This window comes from Prionailurus viverrinus, unplaced genomic scaffold (genome assembly GCF_022837055.1).
Source record: "Prionailurus viverrinus isolate Anna unplaced genomic scaffold, UM_Priviv_1.0 scaffold_55, whole genome shotgun sequence".
Taxonomy (NCBI): Eukaryota; Metazoa; Chordata; class Mammalia; order Carnivora; family Felidae; genus Prionailurus; species Prionailurus viverrinus.
Window position 1 is genome coordinate 1,568,801 of NW_025927617.1, and position 15,230 is coordinate 1,584,030.

The 15,230-nt window shown below is 37.4% G+C and overlaps 2 protein-coding genes across 3 annotated transcripts in view; one reads left to right on the top strand and one right to left on the bottom strand.

The window, feature by feature from the left end:
* Nucleotides 1-9,551, top strand: part of UPRT (uracil phosphoribosyltransferase homolog) — a 35,864-nt gene extending 26,313 nt beyond the window's left edge. Inside the window, exons 3-7 of one of the 2 annotated variants that reach the window (XM_047848208.1) lie at nt 1,687-1,756; nt 2,820-2,882; nt 5,000-5,161; nt 5,857-5,955; nt 8,364-9,551. In XM_047848208.1, the coding sequence (XP_047704164.1) occupies nt 1,687-1,756; nt 2,820-2,882; nt 5,000-5,161; nt 5,857-5,955; nt 8,364-8,470 (501 nt within the window). In that variant the 3' untranslated portion in view covers nt 8,471-9,551. The remainder of the gene's footprint in view (nt 1-1,686; nt 1,757-2,819; nt 2,883-4,999; nt 5,162-5,856; nt 5,956-8,363) is intronic. The other variant, XM_047848209.1, reaches the window with a different exon arrangement.
* Nucleotides 1-15,230, bottom strand: part of ZDHHC15 (zinc finger DHHC-type palmitoyltransferase 15) — a 357,936-nt gene that overhangs the window by 21,305 nt on the left and 321,401 nt on the right. The window lies entirely within an intron of this gene.

Sequence of the window (15,230 nt, forward strand, 5' to 3'; positions counted from 1 at the left end):
GAGCCAAAGTTGGACGCTTAGCTGACTGAACCACCCAGGTGCCCCTGTCTTTATGCTTTTATCAAACCAAAGGAGCAGTTTCAAGGAGGAAGGAACATGTGCCATCGGCTGCTGTGGAGAAAACAGAAATGTTGGTGTTCATTAATAGAAAGTGGTTCCTCTTTCTTTTGCTTTCTTTGCCCTTTTTCTACAGAAGGCAGGAATTAAGTTCATGGTTATTATAAAATGCTTGCCTGAAAGGGCAGGCCTTATATCTTAAATAAAAAATAAGGATCCACAACATAATTCACATGAGGGGATGGTAATTGGAACCTCTCTGTTCTCTGCATTTGGCTTTGCAGGTTCTGATGATATTGGGGGTTGTGTGTGGAGGGCCTTCTGTCATTGTGGTAGAGACTGGAGCTATTTAGGTTTCTGGTATTGAGGATTTCTAGTACATTTGTCTATTCTAGCACAAGGATACCATTACAGTTGACATTAATTGCATCGTGTATTTGTCAGGATTGGCTTCCTGGGTACTTGAATCTTGAGTTCTTTATATGTAGTTACCCTTCTTCTGGTTTTATGTTCTATAAGGCTTGGACACATCCAGTTTCTGTCCCAGGGTTGCAGGAGATGGGCAGGAGGTAAGACTTTTTAGAGGAGTGTTACTGGGAGATCTAGGCTCTCCAAAGAAAAGGATTCTTTTCTTCCCTTGCTCTTAAGAAACATTAACCTCCACAGAAGGGGTGGCTAGAGATGAATGTGCATACATACACAGTATTCATGAGGTTCCTGGACCCTCTGATGCTATAGGCTGACAAAGTGCTGGCCCATTTAGCATTGATCATTTTAATGGCAGCAGGGTGTTGTGTTGTAATAACAGAACATGGAGCCTGGTGTTTCTCCCTGTTGTTCCTAATTCTTAATAATGTAATATTGATGAGATAAAATGCATTGAAAACTGAGTACCACCTTTATTGTAGTAGGCTCTGGAAGCTCTGGGTGCTCAGAGGAATATCATATCTGGGTTTTGGAGGCTGTTCCTAGTAGTTCTGATGGATTCTTTCCTCTATACTGCACATTAAGATCATTAGGAGACTTTTTTTTTTTTGAAAGCTGAGAATGTGAGTCTTGACCTCAGGGTCATGAGTTTGAGCCCCACACTGGGTCTAGAGATTACTGGATCCTACTTCAAACTCAGGAAATTGGTTCAGCCCCATCCATTCATTTATTTCCTCCTAAGAAGTTGCAGGCTTTATTTGCATTATGGTGAGCCTTTGATAAAAAGAAACCAACTTAATTTCAAAGTACTGAACAAGGCAGAGGAATTCCCAGTGGGCACTATTTTCAGAGTAACCAGAAGTATATTACTTCCAAGGGTGCCTGCCATGACTCTTGTCACTTGCTGTAGTTTTGCATCTCTCATAATACAGGCTGGACTAACTGAATGAGAATCAGAAGGCATACTTGAGCCTTTTGGTGGTGATCATGTGCCTAACCAAGGTTGGATACCTAGCAGCAAGCAGCCGAGCATGGGGATCTCTTTCTGCATCTAAAACTTGATAGGGGCCCCCTTTCTACCTCCATGAGCTCCACCCTTGCCTATTGCATTACTGACTTTTTGCCTAGTGTTCAGCTCCTTAAGCTAACAGCCAACACTAGATTCCTAGAAGTTTTTCAACTTATTCTTCTTTTGACTCTTAGATCAGACTTGTTGTGGAAGAGGGGTTGAATCAACTGCCATATAAAGAATGCATGGTGACCACCCCAACAGGTAACCAGGGCTGTTCCTCTCATATTCTCCTCATAAAAATTCTGAGAATCATGGGAAAATGGAAAAATAAGCAGTCTGAGTAAATCAGTAAATGAGGAGTCTAGGTGAAGCCTAGACTGAGGTGGAGCCTAAGTTGTTCTTTTAAACAACTTAATAAACTCAGACACATTTAGTAAAGAAATTTATGTGGATGACTTTTTGTTAATGGCTTGCTTGTCAATTCAAGTTAAAGGTTAATAAATATGCTTTAGCATGCAAGTGTTGCCTTTGATAACAGCCCATTGGGATAAACTGGCAGTTTATCTTCACATCTGTAGGGAAGCTGCTGGTGTTAATAAATGGGTGGGCTGGTTTGGCACTGAAACTCCAGGTGAAAGAATGAGAAGGAAAAAAGAGAAAATGAAAAATGTTGAGAACTGGAGAGGGTACTTTGTTTTACTCTAATAGAACACAGCTGAACATCCCTATTTCAGGAATTTGAAATTCTGATTTTTTTCTTTAGTAAATAATGAAAGCTGTTCTATTCAGAGGTTGACTTTATGAAAATTGGGGGCTGAGATTGTTGCATCATAATTGATACAAAATCAGTATGAAACTAAGGGTTGAACATGTCTAGGTAATGACTTCAGCCTTTGTCTTCTGCTTTTTAAGGCAGAATTGAATTTCAGAAAAAAGGATGGAATGAGTAGCCTCTCTGCTGTGGCTCACAGTGTGGTCTCAGTTTGAATTGATGGGGTTTATAGCACTCAGAGTGCAATGATTCCACTCTGAATTCAATTTGAGGAATGTGTATGTGAATATCATGCTATCATAAATCTTGTTCCTCCTCAGTAAAGTCTACCTCTCCCAATTATCCCTACAGGTTTCTTAGGAAGAATTAAGAAATAACTGAAAAATCATGACTCTTCTCATTACTTTCACAAGGAGTCTAAGAGGTTATACAGAATGTCTAGACAAGGATTGCTCTGTACCCAACTGCTTTAAACTATAGGTAGGCACTTTATAAAATAAGTGGATTGCTCCAGTGATGAAAGATAAATTCTTTGGTTTTGTTCCCCAACAGGGTACAAGTATGAAGGAGTGAAATTTGAGAAGGGAAATTGTGGGGTCAGCATAATGAGAAGCGGTAGGTTTGCATATGTGTGATTTTTGTCTCTTTGCATGCATAGAAACAGTTTTTTTTTTCCAGGAGAGAGGTGAGCTTGTCTGTCATAATTGAAGCCTGCTTTAACTTAAATCTCACCACTTGTGTTGTCTGTCCTCATGGTGCCTTGGATGATGGCCTCTGTATTACTGAATTTGATTTTAACTGCAGGGCATCTACTCCATTAAAATAAATAAGCTTTCAGAGAGATTCAGGGTAGGATGGGAGGATAGGATGATGAGATGATGCTGTCCTGGGGAGAACAGGGCAGTTTGAAGACTGACGGAATATGGCACAAATTCAGGCCTGCAGAGCTTTGAATACCTGACTGGAGAAATGTTTGTTCTGTTTTTGTTTGTTTGTTTTTATAGGGAACAGTCCTACCCTATCAGGAACTGGACTGGATGACTTATTCAATATTTTTAGTTTTATATTTGATGTGTATGTGACTATATGGCAAAAGCACTTAAATGTTATTAACTCTCTATGTATTTCCAAATTCTGGTCTTATAAATGCTGCATTTGTATTTGAGTCCAACTGATTACTCTTCTAAACCAGACTTTATGCAACAAAATCACATGCCTATAATTAGAGCGTCTACCTGTTACATGGGGAGGATTATTTTTATTCAGCAACTTAACAAATAAATTAACTAATTTTTGCACAAGGTCCCATTGTTCCGTAGAAGCCTCACTTGCATTAGACAAATGAATTTTTTCTACATACAAGCATTGCCTTTTCTGTGGCTGTCAAGTTCTGTTTGTAAACAATTGAATACCTCAAGTAAAATAGAAGCGTTTAGCTCCCTTTTTTATATAAGGTAGCTTTTAAGCAATGATCGGATTTTCAGAACAATGGTATTTAACCTTTTAAAACTGGTGAAGACAATGGAGATGGGCTTTAATGGCATTTTTTTCTTCTATTTTAGTCCAGTTCCTGCCCTAACGTCAGTGGCATCTTCACACCCCTAGTACATAGCAGATGACCTTGGGGTAATGCATAGACAGGGTTATTATTTTTTTTTTTAATTTTTTTTTCAACGTTTATTTATTTTTGGGACAGAGAGAGACAGAGCATGAAAGGGGGAGGGGCAGAGAGAGAGGGAGACACAGAATCGGAAACAGGCTCCAGGCTCTGAGCCATCAGCCCAGAGCCCGACGCGGGGCTCGAACTCCGGGACCGCGAGATCGTGACCTGGCTGAAGTTGGACGCTTAACCAACTGCGCCACCCAGGTGCCCCTAGACAGGGTTATTTTTTAACCTTATTAGCTGTTGGTTGATTTTCCTATATATTAGAAACTGTTTTTATGTTTACAGTAGTGATAGAAAGTTTCCCCTTAAAATAAATGTAAATGAAAATAGTTAAAGAAAAATATTAAGTAAATAACAGTACAGGTAGAATTCTGATGTGGCCTCAAATCTTGAAGATAGTACTAGAATGATTGACTTTTGGCAAATACTTTCTAATGGAATTCAGACTCAAAATGACTCAGTGTTCAGAAACCAAGTGGGTAGTAGTAGCGTTGGTTATGGTTCTTGGGGAAGGGGAAGAAGGGAACGGTATAGTTTTTCACTGTTTGCCAGCAACCTTCTGCCATTGAAGTCATTGCTGGGGATTAGTGATATCTCCTGATGGAGATATCTCCATCTCCTCCTCCTTGGTCTGTAGCCCTCATTTCTTCCATAAATCTTTTATATATCTTTTCAGATGAAAATACCAGGTTTAGGTGGTTTAAAAGTCTTCCTTAAAATAATAAGAGTAAAATGGTCCTGATACTGGAAAAGCTCAGGGAGCAGCCTAACAGAACACTATTTGTTGAATTTCATGGAAGCGTGTGACATCCCTCAAACTTGAAAGCCAGCAATAAAGATAAGCTTATCCTACTTTCATTGGCCAGCCCTTAATCTGGCTTAATTGACCTGCACTAAGTATAAAATATGAGCATATTAGAAATGAAAGCTCTTAAGAATTGCTCCCATTTTGGCAATGTCCTTTTTGTATTAATTATAGTCACATGCTCTGCTTTGGCCTATTTTTGGACCTTATTTTTATCTCCCCCTACCCTTTTTTTCTTTTGAAAATTTTCCTTTTTTCAAGGTGAGGCAATGGAACAAGGTTTACGAGACTGCTGTCGATCTATACGAATTGGAAAGATCCTGATTCAGAGTGATGAGGAAACACAAAGAGCCAAAGTATATTATGCCAAATTCCCTCCAGACATTTACCGGAGAAAAGTTCTTCTGATGTATCCAATTCTCAGTGAGTGGCTGGAGTTTAATTTGTATACTTTGCTTAGGGTTTAAAGCAATTCCACTTAGTGACTGCCTTTTAGGTACCCTTACATAAAGGCAAACCCCTTTCTAAATATGTTTTTCTGTTGGATTTGGAGTTGCCCTGGGCAGTTTCACTGGGGAATTTTTATTGTGTAATAAGAGAATATATGTTATCTAAATTTCTTTTAGCTCCAAAGAGCTTTTGTTTTAACAGGAGTATTCACACTGAAGCAAAGGACCTAATGAGGCAGAATATATAGAACACAGAAGGACTATTGAAATATGTCCCTTCTCTAGCCCAGTGAGCATAACAGTGATTTTCTCAAGGATTTATCCTCTCTGGAAGTAATATTTTTTCTCCTATTGTATTGTTTCCTAAGCTTACTCAGATCACACACGACATTGTCTCCTAGCGTTGGTGGTGGAGGGTGGGTGTCAAATTTGATATCTCTAATACTGAATGAATTTAGGGTTTGTTGTGCATTTGAAAATTGAAAAGTGTATGTGTCATGTCCATTATTGAAAATAATGTCATTGGTAAAGAAAAGGTACCTGCAAATGAAGCTTTGCCTAGTGTCTTATGTTAGATTACTAAACTGCCTTTAACTTCAAAGAAACTTCAAAGACATTTTGAGATAAATGTTAAAGTTGCTAATGCATTTGGTTGTCATTTAATTTCAGGCACTGGAAATACTGTAATTGAAGCTGTAAAGGTTCTTATAGAACATGGAGTTCAACCCAGTGTTATTATCCTACTCAGCCTGTTCTCCACTCCTCATGGTGAGTTCAGCATGAGGCAGTAACTGGGCCTTCAGATGGTCAAGGGTTGGGTAAGTGTGTATCTGCCCAGACTCTCATGGGGAGAAAAAGTTCATTTGCTTCCACATTAAATCTAAATCTAATTTTGGTAGTTTATAACTTGTGTTAATAAGCTTTAAGCTGGGTGATAGGATATTTTACACCATTCTAATGTTCAAATTGATATGGAAGGTGATGAACTAATCCCTTTGAAGGGGATTGCGATTGTTTTTGTGGTAACATTGTTTGGGTAGAGCCTGCGAATAGCTGAAATGTCTCTGTTTCTCCTGACTTCTCAGCCGATCCTGAGAACTGCTCCCACACCACAATCAACTTGAAGATCTGGTTAGATTCTGTGGTCTTGCTGCAGTAAACTTTGCAGCATGAAGCAAAGATCAGAAGTTTTTTTTAAGTTCTATTTCTGCTCAAAGGGCATAATGGTAGAACTGTGTGTTTGTTCTCCATTTCCTCAGGAAAATAAACCTAATGTAAGGCCTTAGTTTTTTTTAACATACAATCTAGGACAATTGTGAAAGTGTCCTAAGAAAATAATCATACATGCATGTAGAAACTTAGCTTTCAGGATGTTCATTGCAGAGTTATGTCTACTGTAAGAAAAAATTCGATAGTATATAAATGCCTTACAATAAAGAAGTGGTTAAGTAAATATATATTCAAAGGATGTAATATTATATAACTAAATCATGTTTTTGAAAAATATTTAATAACATCAAAACATCTACATGGTAAATGTTAAAAAGTAACTGCATTAGAATACTGTAAAATGTTATCACCAAGTTTAGAGACAAGACAAATTACGACCATTATCACTACCACAATCAGACTTGGATTTAACATCGACCCTAATAAGTGTTTCCTTAGCATGAGAGGCTAGACAGATGCACAGTACTATTTCAAATTTAATTTCAAAATACACACTATATTAATAGTGGTTATCTTAGGATGGTGGGATTCTAAGTGCTTCATTTTATTTTTTAAGTTTTGTTTTTGGTATTTTTCAGATGTTTGACAATGAATTTGTATTTGTTTCATAATTGAAAGGAAAAAGAAATATGTGGCTTCTAGTTAGAGTGCTTCCTCATGTCCAAAGGTTCCAAGTCTCAGCCAACCCTGAAGAGGCTACAGCATATCTTGTTGGGAGGGCTGCTTTCAGTAGGCCATTGATTATTTTGCTGTTTCATAATAAAAACTTACTGGTAGTTCAAATGTTGATGGTGACAAAGGGCAATTTGCTTGGTCATCCATTTATATATAGCAGAGACGGCACTGTAAATGTTGAGATAACCAAATAATTATTGGGCTTTCTGCCTTTGGAAGTAGAAAAGTAACTGTATTAGTTCTAAGAGTATACATTAGAATAGTATACTATTCTTTGACATTGTAGATGAAAAAATCTTATTTCGTGACAGCATCATTATGGCTTTTTAGTTTGGCTAGGATCCTAGCTAGACTCTTTCCATGCAACCCCCAAAGCTAGAGTCCTAACTTCTAAAAGCTAGCTCGCTCTGACATACCAAATAAGTTTTCACACTTGTTTCAGTGTTCCAGTTGAGAAACCATCCATCATCTTATATATGATGCTGTTTCTGGAAAGGAGTATATATTCTTTCTATTCTAGCTGCCTTTAAAATGAAACAAAACAGGGGAATCTGGATGGCTCAGTTGGTTATGAATCCTACACTTGGTTTTGGCTCAGGTCATGATCTCACGGTTCATGGGTTTGAGCCCCATGTCAGGCTCCACGTGACATTGCAGAGACTGGTTGGGATTCTCTCTCTCTCTCTCTCTGCTTTCTCCTCTCTCTCTCAAAAATAAACATTTTTTTTAAAGAAAGAATAATTTAAAATGAAAACAAAACAAAGACTTCAGGGAGAAAGTTGCTGTAACTGAATGTATTTGTAATATCTCGGATATAAAACAATTTGATTCTAAGAATTCATTAGTTACTGGGTGAGGGCATAGTGTGATGATTGTCAAAGCTTTTCAGGTATCAGACATATAAACTAAGAGATTAGCAAAGTCTGACTAGGAGGTCATTGCTTTCTGTCTTATCTCATTTTTTTAATGTTTATTTATTTTGAGAGAGAGACAAACCGACAGGGGTGAGTGGGGGAGGGACTGAGAGAGATGGAGATACAGAATCTGAAGCAGGCTCTGGGATCTGAGCTGTCAGCACAGAGCCTGACGCGGGGCTTGAACTCACAAGCCACAAGATCATGAGCTGAGTCAAAGTCAGACGCTTAACTGACTGAGCCACCCAGGCGCCCCTTCTGTCTTTACTATACTTAGTGGCTATGAAATTCCTGAATTCCAGCTAATGTTACCAAAAAGTCCTGCCATAACAGCAATTTTCCTATTATTTTTTGAAGGTGCCAAATCAATCATTCAGGAGTTTCCAGAGATCACAATTTTAACTACTGAAGTTCATCCTGTTGCACCTACACATTTTGGACAGAAATATTTTGGGACAGACTGAGTTACCAAAGACAAATTAATTATCTTGTGTAATATTACAGTTAATGTTTTGAGTTTCTACCTGTTTTACGAATTCACTTGAAGAATGGCAAAGAAAATTATGCTTTATAATTTTTGGAAGTGGGTATAGTAAAAATTATTTACTGTACTTTAATGTATTTGGTTATTTCTTGACTGTTGGCACCAAATTCAACAATGCAGCACACACAACTCTTAGAAAATATTTTAATAATATTCTAATGCAAGTTGATGATCCCTCAGTGCATGGACACTGTTTCTTAATTTTTGAACCTCTCAGTTTGGATGTTGTTTGCAGCCACAAATAAAACCCAATGGGATTCTGTCCTTTGGCCCACTCTACTTTACATTTTGTTTAGTTTGCTTTTAGTACTAGGGAGATTTCATGTTAATGGCTGTTGTCACCTTCTTCTCCTCTTTACTTCCAAGTACTATACATGCTGGTAACTTGGGCAGGGTGAAAAAAGAATGCCTCCTGGAATTTTACATTTCGTTAATATCCTCACTCAATTAGCAGACCAAGAATATGTAGTTAGCTCTTCAGTCAAGCCATTAATGTTCTTCGTGGCTCAGTTCCCATCGTGTGCATTGTTGGTAGGTGCCTTGCCAAGCGTAATGCAGTGAAGAGATGATGGAGCATTTCCAGCAATTGGAAATATAACATTAATTTACATAGATAGATTGACCCAGGGATATCTGGATGCTGACAAGGGAGGGCTAATTACTGTTAATGTCATCAATGCCCTAGAAAGGAATTGGTGGTGATTTTTCTGAGGTATGGGGAAGAACAGTTTCTTGCTGAGTTTTATGGCCAGTAAGTACATTAAAATGCTACATTTTCAGTTTGGATATTTCATATGATTTGGAAATGAGTTATTTTGCATGCCTGTCAACTGAAGATGTATTAAAATTAAAAACACCATATTTTAAAAATTCTCCAGTTATATATGTGTTCATATTTAGGCCTTGAAAAGGAAGATAAACTGTTATAGAAAACAATATTTGTGTTTGGAAACTTGCTTGTAAAATCCTGATCTCATTTTACATTGATAATAAACATTTTAACAGTGGTTCTGGCTGGTTACTTGAATAATTATATTCTCATTGCCCCATAGGCAGTTGTTGTGAGCCTCTGTTCTAAAATATCCAGAAAAGAGCAAAAGGAAACAAAGCTGATGAAAGTCAGCAAAGATTAGGGGGCAGGAGCAAAAGCTGGTGGACAATGGATTACATTTTCCCTATAGAGCCTAGGAATGCTAAAAGGACTTCACTATATTTTTCCCTTTATTTTTATTTTTTTTAGTTTTTATTTAAATTCCAGTTAGTTAACAGAGTGTAATAATTAGTTTCAAGAATTTAGTGATTCATTGCTTACATCTAACACCCATGGCTCATCACAAGAAGTGCCCTCTGAATCCCCATCACCTATTTAACACATCCCCCACCCCACCTCCCCTCTACTAACCATCAGTTTGTTCTTTATACTTAAGAGTCTGTTTCCTTATTTGCCTATATTTTCCCCCACTATGAACACTTGTTTCTTAAATTTCACATATAAGTGAAATAATATGGCATTTGTCTTCTCTGACTTACTTTGCTTAGCTAATACTCTCCAGCTCTATCCATATCATTGCAAATGGCAAGATTTCATTCTATTATGGCTGAATAATATTCCATTGTATGTATGTGTGTGTGTGTATGTGTGTGTGTGTGTACACACACATAAATACATATATACGTACCACAATTTGTTTATCCATTCATGAATCAATGGACACTGGGACTCTTTCCAGAATTTGGCTATTGTTGATAATGCTGCTATAAACATTGGGATGCATGTACCACTTTGAACCTGTATTTTTGTATCCTTTGAGAAAATACTTAGTAGTGTAGTTGCTGGGTCATAGGGTAGTCCTAATTTTAATTTTTTGAGGAACCCCCATACTGTTTTCCAGAGTGGCTGCACCAGTTTGCATTCCTACCAACAGTGCTAAAGGGTTCTCCTTTCTCCACATCTTCACCAACATCTGTTGTTTCCTGAGTTGTTAATTTTAGCCATTCTGACAGGTGTGAGGTAGTATCTCATTGTGGTTTTTATTTGTATTTCCCTGGTGATGAGTGATGTTGAGCATCTCTTCGTGTGTCTGTTAGCTATCTGGATGTCTTCTTTGGAAAATGTCTACTCATGTCTTCTGCCCATTGCTTAACTGTTGTTTTTCAGATGTTGAGTTTCATAAATTCTTTATAGATTTTGGATACTAACCCTTTATCCCATATGTCATTTGCAAATGTCTTCTCCCATTTTGTCAGTTGCCTTTTAGTTTCCTTGATTGTTTTCTTTGCTGTGCAGAAGTTTTTTTTACCTTAATGAGGTCCCAAAACTTCATTTTTGCCTTTATTTCCCTTGCTTCCAGAGACATATATAGTAAGAAGCTAGTGCGGCTGGGGTCAAAGAGGTTGCTGCCTGTGTTCTGTAGGATTTTGGTGGTTTCCTGTCTCACATTTAGGTCTTTCATCCATTTTGAGTTTATTTTTATTTATTGTTTATTTGTTTATTTTATTTTATTTATTATTTTTTAAAAATTTGCATCCAAACCAGTTAGCATATAGTGCAACAATGATTTCAGGAGTAGATTCCTTAGTGCCCCTTAGCTATTTAGCCCATCCCCCCTCCCACAACCCCTCCAGTAACCCTCACTTTGGTCTCCATATATTTATGAGTATTTTCTGTTTTGTCCCCCTCCCTGTTTTTATATTATTTTTGTTTCCCTCCCCTTATATTCATCTGTTTTGTCTCTTAAAGTCCTCATGTGAGTGAAGTCATATGATATTTGTCTTTCTCTGAGTGACTAATTTCACTTAGCATAATATTCTGCAGTTTCATTCACGTAGATGCAAATGACAAGATTTCATTCTTTTTGATTGCCGAGTAATACTTCATTGTATATATATATATACCACATCTTTATCCATTCATCCATTGATGGACATTTGGGCTCTTTCCATACTTTGGCTATTGTTGACAGTGCTGCTATAAACATTGGAGTGCATGTGTCCTTTCAAAACAACACACCTGTATCCCTTGGATAAATGCCTAGTAGTGCAATTCCTGGGTCGTAGGATAGTTCTATTTTTAGTTTTTTGAGGAACCTCCATACTGTTTTCCAGAGTGGCTGCACCAGTTTGCATTCCCACCAACAATGCAAAAGAGATCCTCTTTTTCCGCATCCTCGCCAACATCTGTTGTTGCCTGAGTTGTTAATGTTAGCCATTCTGATAGGTGTAAGGTGGTATCTCTTTGTGGTTTTGATTTGTAATTCCCTGATGATGGGTGAAGTTGAGCATTTTTTCATGTGTCAGTTGGCCATCTGAATGTCTTCCTTGGAGAAGTGGCTATTCATGTCTTTTGCCCATTTCTTCACCGGATTATTTGTTTTTTGGGTGTTGAGTTTGATAAGTTCTTTATAGATTTTGGATACTAACCCTTTATCTGATATGTCATTTGCAAATATCTTCTCCAATTCTCTAGGTTGCCTTTTAGTTTTCTTGATTGTTTCCTTTGCTGTGGAGAAGGTTTTTATTTAATGAGGTCCCAATAGTGCATGTTTGCTTTTGTTTCCCTTGCCTCCACAGATGTGTTGAGTAAGAAATTGCTGTGGTAAAGATCAAAGAGGTTTTTGCCTGCTTTACCCTCGAGGATTTGATGGCTTCCTGTCTTACATGGAGGTCTTTCATCTATTTTGAGTTTATTTTTGTATATGGTGTAAGAAAGTGGTCCAGGTTCATTCTTCTGCGTGTCACTGTCCAGTCTTCCCAGCACCACTTGTTGAAGAGACTGTCTTTATTCCATTGGCTATTCCTTCCTGCTTTGTCAAAGATTAGTTGGCCATATGTTTGTGGGTCCATTTCTGGGTTCTCTGTTGTGTTGCATTGATCTGAGTGTCTGTTTTTGTGCCAGTGCCATACTATCTGGATGATTACAGCTTTATAGTATAGCTTGAAGTCTGGGATTGTGGTGCCTCCTGCTTTGGTTTGCTTTTTCAAGATTGCTTTGGCTATTCAGTGTCTTTTCTGGTTCCATACAAATTTTAGGACTGTTTGTTCTAGCTCTGTGAAGAATGCTGGTGTTACTTTTATAGGGATTACATGGAATGTGTAGATTGCTTTGGGTAGTATCGACATTTTCACAATATTTGTTCTTCCTATCCAGGAACATGAAGTCTTTTTTCCATTTTTTTGTGTCTTCTTCAATTTCTTTCATAAGCTTTCTATAGTTGTCAGTGTATAGACAACTCTTTGGTTAGATTTATTCCTAGGTATTTTATGGTTTTTTGTGCAACTGTAAATGGGATCAATTCCTTGATTTCTCTGTCTGTCGCTTCATTATTGGTGTATAGGAATGGAACCAATTTCTGTGCGTTGATTTTATATCCTACAACTTTGCTGAATTCATGAATCAATTCTAGCATTTTTTTGGTGGAATCTTTTGGGTTTTTCATGCCATCTGCGAAGAGTGAAAGTTTGACCTCCTCCTGGCTGATTTGGATGCCTTTTATTTTTTTGTGTTGTCTGATTGCAGAGGCTAAGACTTCCAATATTATATTGAATAACAGTGGCGAGAGTGGACATCCCTGTTTGTTTCCTCACCTTAGGGGGAAAGCTCTCAGTTTTTCCCATTACGGATAATATTAGCGTTGGGTCATTCATATATGGCTTTTATATCTCGAGATATGCTCCTTCTATCCCTACTTTCTTGAGGGTTTTTATCAAGAAAGGAGGCTGTATTTTGTCAAATTCTTTTTCTGCATCTATTGAGAGGATCATATGGTTCTTGTCCTTTCTTTTATTGATGTGATGAATCACGTTAATTGTTTTGCAGATATTGAACCAGCCCTGCATCCCAGGTATAAATCCCACTTGGTCGTGGTGAATAATTTTTTTTAATGTATTCTTGGAGCCAGTTGGCTAATATCTTGTTGAGGATTTTTGCATCCATGTTCATCAGGGAAATTGTTCTATAGTTCTCCTTTTTAGTGGGGTCTCTGTCTGGTTTTGGAATCAAGGTAATGCTGGCTTCATAGAGAGTTTGGAGGTTTTCCTTCCATTTCTATTTTTTGGAACAGCTTCTAGAGAATAGGTGTTAACTCTTCCTTAAATGTTTGGTAGAATTCCCCTGGAAAGCCATCTGGCACTGGACTCTTGTGTTTTGGGAGATTTTTGATTACTAATTCGATTTCCTTACTGGTTATGGGTCTGTTCAAATTTTCTATGTCTTCCTGTTTCAGTTTTTGTAGGGTATATGTTTCTAGGAATTTGTCCATTTCTTCCAGATTGCGCATTTTGTTGGCATATAATTGTTCATAATCTCTTATTATTGTTTTTATTTCTGTTGTGTTGGTTGTGATCTCTCCTCTTTCATTGTTGATTTTATTTATTTGGGTCCTTTCCTCTTTCTTCTTGATCAAACTGGCTAGTGGTTTATCAATTTTGTTAATTCTTTCAAAGAACCAGCTTCTGGTTTAATTGATCTATTCTACTGTTTTTTTGGTTTTGATAACATTAATTTCTGCTCCACCTTTATTATTTCCTGTCTTCTGCTGGTTTTGGGTTTTATTTGCTGTTCTTTTTGCAGCTCCTTAAGGCGTAAGGTTAGTTGTGTATCTGAGATCTTTCTTCCTTCTTTAGGAAGGCCTGGATTGCTATATGCTTTCCTCTTATGACTGCCTTTGCTGTGTCCCAGAGGTTTTGGGTTGTGGTGTTATCATTTTCATTGACTTCCATATACTTTTTTAATTTCCTCTTTAACTGCTTGGTTAACCCATTCATTCTTTAGTAGGATGTTCTTCAGTCTCCAAGTATTTGTTACTTTTCCATATTTTTTCTTGTGGTTGATTTCGAGTTTTGTAGTGTTGTGGTCTGAAAATATGCACAGTATGATCTCGATCTTTTTGTACTTAGGGCTGATTTGTGTCACAGTATATGGTCTATTCTGGAGAATGTTCCATGTGCACTGGAGAAGAATGTATATTCTGTTGCTTTAGTATGAAATGTTCTGAATATATCTGTTAAGTCCATTTGGTCCAGTGTGTCATTCAAAGCCATTGTTTCCTTGTTGATATTTTGATTCGATGATCTGTCCATTGCTCTGAGTGGGGTGTTGAAGTCTTCTACTATTATGGCATTACTATTGATGAGTTTCTTTATGCTTGTGATTAATTGATTTATATATTTGTGTGCTGTCACATTTGGTGCATAAATGTTTACAATTGTTAGGTCTTCTTCGTGGATAGACCCCTTGATCATGATATAATGTCCTTCTGCCTCTCTTGATACAGTCTTTATTTTAAATTCTAGATTGTCTGATATAAGTATGGCTACTCTGGCTTTGTTTTGTTGGCCATTAGCATGATAGATGGTTCTCCATCCCTATTTTCAATCTGAAGGTGTCTTTAGGTCTAAAGTGGGTCTCCTGTAAACAGCATATAGATAGATCTTGTTTTCTTATCCATTCTGTTACCCTGTGTCTTTTGGTTGGAGCATTGATTCCATTGACGTTTAGAGTGAGTACTGAAAGATATGAATTTATTGCCATTGTGATGTTTGTAGAGTTGGAGTTTCTGGTGGTGTTCTCTGGTCCTTTCTAATCTTTGTTGCTTTTGGAATTTATTTATTTATTTGTTTGTTTGTTTATATTTTCACCTTTTCTCTCCTCAGAGAGTCCCCCTTAAAATTTCTTGCAAGGC